Source organism: Rutilus rutilus (assembly GCF_951802725.1).
Source record: "Rutilus rutilus genome assembly, chromosome: 21".
NCBI lineage: Eukaryota > Metazoa > Chordata > Actinopteri > Cypriniformes > Leuciscidae > Rutilus > Rutilus rutilus.
Genome location: NC_140226.1, coordinates 34,924,326 through 34,933,484, shown reverse-complemented (window position 1 = coordinate 34,933,484; position 9,159 = coordinate 34,924,326). Strand labels below are relative to the sequence as shown.

The following is a 9,159-nucleotide window of genomic DNA, read 5'->3' as shown; positions in this document are numbered from 1 at the left end:
GAAATGTTTCACTACGTACAGTCGCTCTAAAACAAAACAGAACTGACTTATAAATGGCACTAATATCATTTGTAATTTTTGTTGAGTTCAATTATAGAACAGTGAGGTAATATTTGTATGTTTACATCATATTCCGCTCATGTTAATTGACGTCCTCCTGGCCTGAAGGAAACGCTTGTTCTCTCTGTGTCAGTAATACGTGACTCTGAGATGAGTTCTCATTCTTCCATCTCAACACAATAAATAAATCACAGAAGTGCGCCTCTGTAATATCTCCACTTCCTTTTTCATTTATGCTTGTTTAGAACCACAAAGCCTCTGAAGCTCATCTGTGTGTTAATCTAAGACATGAACTTCCCAGTCACAAAGATCCTTCTAGCCCTGAGAAAGACTCCACTTTATAAACAGTGAAATTAAGACTCTTTGGTTCTGATTGAAAGCAGAAGGGGGCGTTTATGGAAAAACAAGCCTGAATCATTGAGTCCTGAAGATCTGGATGTCTCAGTGACAATACTTTCACGAAGTCCGTCGATCCTGTGCGTCGTCCCTCAACAGTCCCAGCAGAATCAACCCAGGAGAAGCTCTTACTTCAGTCCATAAGCGACTCCGTTCTGTCATGATCATAGTCCACAGCAGATCTGAGGCGACGTGACAGAAGAGCTTCCCTTTACCCACCAAATGATAAGAAACTAGAAACTGACTGAGACTCCCAATGAGATTCGAGGAGATCGATGAAATGAAAGATGAATTCTCGATCTGCTTCTGTGGTTTGGCAGTTCTTGCGCTCCGCGTTTGGTCCTTGATCCACCACAGAAGAGAGTTACAACACACAACACATTTATATCGACAGAAAACAACAGATAGCGGGCCGTCCTTCCGGGAAACAATGATGGGGTCGTTATACATCTGCAAGAGAGTGGAAAAACACTCATGAGCTTTGCTAGAACAACATTAAGAGCAATATTATTCTTTAAAGGTGACACATTATGCCTCTTTTCACAAGATGTGATATAAATCTACGGTGTCCCCAGAGTGTGTCTGTGAAATTTCAGCTCAAAATCCCCCCAGATCATTTATTAAAGCTTGTCAAATTTGCCCCTTTTTGTGTGCGAGTAAAAACGCGCCGTTTTTGTGTGTGTCCCTTTAAATACAAATGAGCTTTAGCTCCGCCTCCGTTCAGAAGAGGGCGGAGTCTTTACACGAGCTTCAGAAACTCCGGCAATAACAAAACAGGCCAATCTCACTCATCCAGAATCCCAGAATCACCAGTAGCGAGTGCAGCCTTACGGAGAGACTCAGGAAGAGCTTCTGAATGTTAGTGGAGACATTTCTGTAGTTGTTGTGGAGTTACATTGATCATCTCATCATCATGTTTAACTTCTCCACAAGTGTCCACAGTTCCTGAGGTGTTTATAAGACAGCGGTGACATGTTCTGGTCAATAGTGTTCAGTGCTCGTCTGTGCTCAACCACAGAACAGTTTCAGGCTTTGCTGGATCTTCATCATTGCGTTAGAACTGGTCTCTGTCGGCGCTTGTGGAACCAAATGTCGGCTGGTGTGTGTAAACTGTAATATTATAATAAGATCCTCTTCATACGTCAGAAGGGGAGCGAAATCTTATCGGCTTATTTTTTGACATGCTTGCAGAGAAAGACTTACAAAACAAAGTTACTGGGTTTCACTTTGCACGTTTTCTCGATTGGTTGATACACCGGGGACCCGATTATAGCACTTAAACACGGATAAAGTCAGATTTCCTTGATATTTTCCCTTTACAACCATCCAAATGAGTTACCTCTGCATTCGTATTTGAGGTCTGAGAAGTAAACCATCTCTTGAGAGAAGACAAAGAGCCCAAGTCTTCCTCCAGCGTATGTCATGTCATGAATGCTTCCTGAATCAGCCATGACTTTCTTGCCCTCATACATAATAACTCTGGAAAGAAACAGAAGAAGAGGAGTGAGTAAAACTGAGTAAAGAAGTTGGTTAGTAACCAAGACCAATCTTGATCCAAGATAATCCACACGTACCTGATGTGTCCGGTTTTGGGTCTGTGGATCAGGTGCCATCTGTAGGCAGTGTAATCCTTCCAGCCAATGTTCCTGGGGTCGTGCCAAAGGGTGCGCACCTGCAAACGGTCCAAAATAAGATGAGCGGACATTTAAAAAAAACAAAATCACTTGAACATTCAGCTTGAGAATGATACATACTTGTCCTTCGGTGTCTCCAGTGTGCCACAAAGCGTTCCTGAGATGTTCGCCGGGTCCCGTAGTGGAGTTCACTACTTTAATGGACAGTCCAGAGTAACCCTGGGCTTTGGTGGGCGTATAAGACCAGTAGGTCTGTGTGATCTGTTTCCACATCACCACATAGAAACGTGAGCTGGATTGGTAGCCAAACACAAAGCCGGCATAGTCGTCGTCACGGTCCGTGTTGATGAAGAACGTGCCGCTGAAGTCCACGGCATTGAACTCATCATAACCTGAGGAACAAGAAGAAGAACATTAAAGGATTAGTTCACTTCAGAATTAAAATCTCCTGATAATTCACTCTCCTCCTCGTCATCCAAGATGTTCATGTGTTTCCAGTGGAAAAGAAATAAAGGTTTTTGAGGAAAACACTCCAGGATGTTTCTCCATATAGTGTCTTCAATGGGGTCCAACGGGTCGAAGGTCCAGATGTGAGTTTCAGTGCAGCTTCAAAGTCTCGACACGATCCAGCCGAGGAATATGAGTCTTATCAAGACAAATCATCGCTCATTGAAGAAAGAAAGACATGAACATCTTGGATGACGTGGAGGAGAGTAAATTATCTTATTTTAATTCTGAAGCGAACTACTCCTTTAACGCATTGATGTAGATGAACGTGTTTAACAAGAGCCAGTGTCTCTCAACCACTTACCGACAGCAATGCCGGGATCACAGTTGACGGTCTGCAGAAGCTCTTTGCCCTGGTGACGGACGACCCAGTTGGGGTCGATTTGGGAAGTTCCTGTGGGATCGAGGGGAACCATCTGGAATCTGCGGAAATCTGTTTCACTAATGGCAAAGTTCTCCGGGCAAACATCATAAATATCTGGCACGTTATCTTGGTCAAAGTCGTCCTTGCAGACGTCACCTCGGCCATCACCTGGACAGGAGAAAATAAGGTTATTCTTGCACGAATTTGGATTATACAGAAAATGAACTGAAATCTACGCCAGTGTGTTTGACTCACCGTCCGAATCCAGCTGATCTGGGTTGAAGGCGAGTCTGCAGTTGTCTTTGTCGTCAGGTACGCCATCATTGTCATCATCATGATCGCAGGCGTCTCCTTTGCCGTCCTTGTCGTGGTCGGCCTGGTTGGCGTTGGGGATGTAGGGGCAGTTGTCAAGGTTGTTCTGATGTCCATCCTCATCGATGTCTTGGTTGCTGTCACACTTGTCTCCAACGTTGTCAGAGTCTGAGTCAATCTGTGACATGACAGCGATTAATGTCAAGTCACATTTATTTATACAGCGCTTTTTACAATACAGATTTTTTCAAAGCAGCTTTACAGAGATAACAGGTAAATAATGCAACAAAGTTTGTTTCCAGAAGAAAACAGCGTCATAGTCCAGCTTAAGTAAGTTCAGTGATGGTTCATTTTTGTTGTAAAAAAGTTATTAATTTAGTTCATTTACATAAATAGCCGCTCTGGAGAAAAACGTAATGTCATCGTCCAGCTTAGTTCAGTTCTCATATAATGGTGTCAATGCAGGAGATCAATAATATTGTTGAATATTAAATTAAATGTCCCCAACTAAGCAAGCCAAAAGCCAATGGCAACAAAGGTGAAAATGCAAAGCCTTCATCATCTTCTGTTCATGGTTGCACACTCGAGTCTTAAAAAGCATGTTGAAGCAACTCACCTGGTCAGGGTTGTGCTCAAGCGGGCAGTTGTCACAGTGGTCACCAACTCCATCCCGGTCGGTGTCTCTCTGGTCAATGTTGTACACGTATGGACAGTTGTCCTTCTCATTCAGAATGCCTGGAGAAAGCAATTCCAGTGTCACACCAATGATTCCTTACAATGGTTTCTATGTCCTTCCTGAGTCCCAGGTTACGAAAGATTCATGACGCGTGACTCACCATCTCCATCGATGTCTATGGCACAAGCATCACCCTCGCCATTGTTGTCAGTGTCGGTCTGTTCTGGATTACTGTCGTACGGGCAGTTATCGCATAGGTCACCAACTTGATCGCGGTCCTGGTCGTATTGTCTTGGGTTGAAGACGAATGGGCAATTGTCCTGTTTCAAAACAATAAGATCCAGCCAAGTCAGAGATGAAAAAGGGGAAGGCAGAAAAACATCTGGATCCGTTCTCTACCTCCCCGGCAATTTTATAAATACATCCGCAAAGCACTGAACAAAATGAATGTCTTAAGCGATATGCCATGGACGTGATGGTTTGGGACACAGCTGTGCAGGAATCCAGCGTTTGGCTGCAAGATGCTGACTGTTTGTTTGCCCTGTCAAATTGTTTGGCTGAATTATGGATGTTAAATCAAGGGATCCAGCAAGTCTGGACGGAAGCCACCACAAAACGCTTATGTTTTTGCTACTGGCAATGTTTCTTTCTTCTCTTTTGTTCACTCTGTTTTTTTCTAGTCAGTAATATGCTATCTCTAAATGCTTTTGCAGAAGAAGAATGTGTTTACGACTTACCCCGTCATCAGGGATCCCATCATTGTCATCATCACTGTCACAAGCATCTCCAGTTCCATCTTTGTCATAGTCTTCTTGCCCAGAGTTGGGAAGGTCTGGACAGTTGTCCTAAGATACGAGATGTTTTGATGAAGATTTTATAACCTTGTTGTATATGGGGATATGCTATGGAAATGGTTGCATACCTTCTTGCAGTGGTAGGTGGCGTTTTCCACACAGAGGAGGTCCTTGTTTGGCCAGCCGTCCAGGTCTGGGTCTTCTCCGCAGATGTAACCGTTCCCAGCATAGCCTGGTTTACATTCGCAGCGGTACATGATGTCGGAGAAGACTCCCAGGTAGATGCAGTTGGCATTCTTATTACAGTCATGGCTGTTGTCCTCACATGGGTTTCTAGGCGTGCAGACCTGTAAGAAAGTCGAGTTTATGGAGGTTAGCACTTCATGAAACAAGAAAGAACTGTCCCTTCCCATTGTTGACACTGTTCTAGACTGCTCTAACCTGTTTATTGGCAATGGCTTGCTCTGTTCCCTGGCCGAAGGGCTGTTGTCCGGAGTAGCGCGGTGGGCAGGGCAGGCAGTTGTAGCCCGATTCTGTGTTCTCACACTGATGGACTCCATTGAGCACAAAACAGGCATCGGGAACTTCTTTGCACTGCAGATACCAAAGAATATTTAGAAACACCAGTATCTCCATTTAGAAGTCTCCATCTCATTAGCATGACAGTCTCACCTCATCAATGTCTTGACAGTGGACTCCATCCCCAGTGTATCCAACCGGACACTCGCCGCACATCCAGGAGCCGTCGGGGAAGCTAGTGCATTTGGTGCTGGCGAAGCACGGGTTGGAGAGACATCCATCTGTTCATGATAATATGGAAGTCTGTTATTTTTGTGCTACAAGAATCTTTAGCTTGATCCTTAAAGGTGAAATATTATGCCCCTTTTCACAAGATGTGACACGAGCTTCAGATACTCTGGCAATAACAAAACAGGCTTACTAAAATAAAGTTACTGGGTGTCACTTTTCACGTTTTCTGGGTTGGTAGATGCACAGAGGACCCAATTATAGCACTTAAACACGGAAAATGTCAGATTTTTATGATATGTCCCCTTTAACAATGAAGCATGTCTCACCAACGGGACACGACTGGGCGTTGCACAACCGGCTTCCTTTGGAGTCACCCAGGCATTCTTTTCCACCGTGTTTGGGAGCGGGGCTGTTGCACAAACGGTGTCTGCGCTGAAGTCCTCCACCACACGTGACGGAGCAAGAGTCCCATGGTGACCAGGGTCCCCAACCTCCATTCACTGAGACACAGAGAAATGCATTGCAGTGTCAACTGGGATTTCAGGTTAAATGCTGCAAATACTCCAGCAGTCATAAGGCAGACACTCACCTGGGCACAATGGCTTCTGGCATGGTTCGGTCTGGCGACCATCTCCCTCGCAGTCTTGGCCACCCATCTGAGGCGTTGGGGAGTTGCACAGCCGGATGCGAGTGATGACGCCCTCGCCACACGTCACTGAGCAAGAAGACCAGGGAGACCAGTGGCTCCAGCCCCCATTCTGCATGACTGCATGATAACAGGATTAAGTGTTAAACATATGCATGTAACCGGTCCTAATTGACCCGCTCCGAGTGGGATCCCAGACACCAACATAGTGTCTGCCCAGATCCGGCCTACATCCGGTATGTGTGGATTCCACGTGTACCAGATGTGGGCCGAATCTGGGCCGACACAATGTTGCTGCCTGTGATTCGAACCGGGGACACTGGCATGGGAGGCAGGCGCACTAACAAGGATGCAAGACCGCAGTGGATTTTTTAAATTAATCATAACTAACATTTATTTTTCTTGCAGGATTAACAATTATATGCTTTTGAAACCTGAAATGTCCCCAAACACTCAGTCAGTCAGTGTGTCTGAATCATGTCCGAATATAACAAAAGGTGAAATGAAACTAGACAGATATCTAAATTTATAAACTCATGACTTAAGGGTTTGCTGGATTATACATATTAAGAATCAATCATATTGTAGAAAAATGATGAAATGTATCATGTCACCTTTGCCATGCTCTTATTCTATAAAACCTGTTGTATTCTTTTTGCTGGTGGGATTCTCTCTGAAACTGGTCTGAGATCCTCCGGCCGTGATTTAAGCATATTCAAAGGCATTGTCTGGAGTCCGTCTAGTTAATGCTGCGCAGCAAGTTAGTGGAACACTAGAGATCTTATTTGCCAATCGATAGTGTTGAACGTCGATCAGAAGATGTTTAGATGCGTTGATTAGGATATGACCCAGGTAAACTCAAGTCAGGTGCGTAGGAGAAAATCTACCACAACGCACAGGTCTTACTGGCTTACGTTACATGCATGATGGTCTGAATATGACCAGTGACGGATACCAGGTCAGCGTATTGTTCAACTCACATCGTTTGTCGCATTCTTGCGTGTAACAGTCTCTCGTCTGGACGGACGTGCCATCACAGTTGCTGTTGATTCGGTCACAAGAGCGTCCACGCTGCTGAATGCCTCTTCCACAGGTCACCGAACAATGAGTCCATTCGGACCAGGGCGACCAGCCATCTTCTGCACTCGCATCACTCGCTTGAGGAAGAGAACCAGAGAACAGGGACACCGAATGAGTTCAACGAGCCACCAAACACTGTTGTCGTGCAAATGAATGGCCAGAACACATTAAAAGTTTTCTGTTTTCTGTTAGAACGGTGTGTGTTAGCGGCCCCTAAGTTAATCACTAATGATCTTTACAATGGAAGTGAATCAATCAAAACTAACTTTATCTGGACAATAACTTTATTCTAGAGCTGCTGTAAAGCCAAACAATCTGTTACTGTAATCTCCTATTATCACTGTAAAGCTGCTGTGAAACATCTATAGTCAAGGTGACTTTACTTGACTTGACAGATCAGACGAACATAATGAATAATGAATGTTGAGATTGAACAGCTGGACTCACGTGTTCCACAGCGCGGGCAACATTCGCCATCCGGGACAGTGGCGTTGGCGCAGGGCATGAGCGGGCAGGAGATTTCACGACACACAGTGGCCGAATTCTGTGAAATATTTGAAGCAAGTTTAATGGGACGATCCCAACAGCTGCACATAATGGATGAGAAATAAACGTCTCTCTGCTGGCTTTCGGTTTGCCAATAAAGAGTGACCCCTGGAAAATCTTGTGGTGATATAAACTATAAACACATCTGACCGGACTAACAAAGTGTTTTTATGTGGCCAACATGAGGGTGGAGAATACAGACTGAGTCAGCGGCCACAACCGCACACACACTAACACACACACACACACACACACAATGGTCTCACCGGAAACCAGAGTCAGCGGGTATCACTCACCAATTAAAACATTCCTGAATCTCTGCCATTTAGATGCATGTGAAACACAGAACAGACTGAGAGAGTAAGACTTTCAGCACCTGTTTCTGTCCTCCCAACACTGTCCACCAGGGCTTTTGACTAAGTTACCCGTCCTTGGTCAAATCTGGTCTGCCCACATAAAGGAGTAGTTCACTTTAAAATGAAAATTACCCCATGATTTACTCCCCCTCAAGCCATCCTAGGTGTTCTTTCAGACGAATACAATCTGAGTTATATTAAAAAATGCCCTGGCTCTTCCAAGCTTATAATGGCAGTGAATTGCTGTTTCTTTTTTGAAGTCCATAAAAGTGCATCTATCCATCACAAAAGTGCATCTGTCCATCATAAAAGTCCATCTGTCCATCATAAAAGTGCATCTATCCATCATAAAAGTGCATCTATCCATCATAAAAGTGCATCTATCCATCATAAATGTGCATCTATCCACGATAAAAGTGCATCTATCCATCATAAAAGTGCATCTATCCATCATAAAAGTGCATCTATCCATCATAAAAGTGCATCTATCCATGATAAAAGTGCATCTGTCCATCATAAAAGTGCATCTGTCCATGATAAAAGTGCATCTGTCCATCATAAAAGTGCATCTATCCATCATAAAAGTGCATCTATCCATCACAAAAGTGCATCTATCCATCATAAAAGTGCATCTGTCCATGATAAAAGTGCATCTGTCCATCACAAAAGTGCATCTATCCATCATAAAAGTGCATCTGTCCATGATAAAAGTGCATCTATCCATGATAAAAGTGCATCTGTCCATCATAAACGTGCATCTATCCATCATAAAAGTGCATCTGTCCATCATAAACGTGCATCTATCCATCATAAAAGTGCATCTGTCCATCATAAAAGTGCATCTGTCCATCATAAACGTGCATCTTTCCAAAAATAGCCTGAGAGTAAATCATGGGCTAATTTTAATTTTTGGGTGAAGTATCCCTTTAATCGTCCTTGGTCAAATCTGTTCTGTCCACTAAACCAGTACTAACCAGTATAAAGTAAGTGAAAAGCACAGTTGAAGAGTGAGAAGAGCTGTACCTGACATGTGCAGTG

General features: G+C 44.0%; 1 protein-coding gene across 1 annotated transcript in view; it reads right to left on the bottom strand.

Moving 5' to 3' along the window:
- Positions 1–236: 236 nt before the first annotated feature.
- The window catches only part of thbs1a (thrombospondin 1a), an 11,689-nt gene continuing 2,766 nt past the window's right edge, over positions 237–9,159 (bottom strand). Inside the window, exons 6-22 of the mRNA XM_084392503.1 lie at positions 9,145–9,159; positions 7,667–7,763; positions 7,120–7,296; positions 6,083–6,259; positions 5,820–5,993; positions 5,416–5,543; positions 5,185–5,337; positions 4,872–5,090; positions 4,687–4,794; positions 4,110–4,269; positions 3,890–4,008; positions 3,217–3,451; positions 2,902–3,129; positions 2,211–2,482; positions 2,031–2,128; positions 1,796–1,935; positions 237–906 (exon numbers count right to left, since the gene is read on the bottom strand). The exon at positions 9,145–9,159 is cut by the window's right edge and continues 111 nt beyond it. Coding sequence (XP_084248629.1) covers positions 899–906; positions 1,796–1,935; positions 2,031–2,128; positions 2,211–2,482; positions 2,902–3,129; positions 3,217–3,451; positions 3,890–4,008; positions 4,110–4,269; positions 4,687–4,794; positions 4,872–5,090; positions 5,185–5,337; positions 5,416–5,543; positions 5,820–5,993; positions 6,083–6,259; positions 7,120–7,296; positions 7,667–7,763; positions 9,145–9,159 — 2,508 coding nt within the window. The 3' untranslated portion in view covers positions 237–898. The remainder of the gene's footprint in view (positions 907–1,795; positions 1,936–2,030; positions 2,129–2,210; positions 2,483–2,901; positions 3,130–3,216; positions 3,452–3,889; positions 4,009–4,109; positions 4,270–4,686; positions 4,795–4,871; positions 5,091–5,184; positions 5,338–5,415; positions 5,544–5,819; positions 5,994–6,082; positions 6,260–7,119; positions 7,297–7,666; positions 7,764–9,144) is intronic.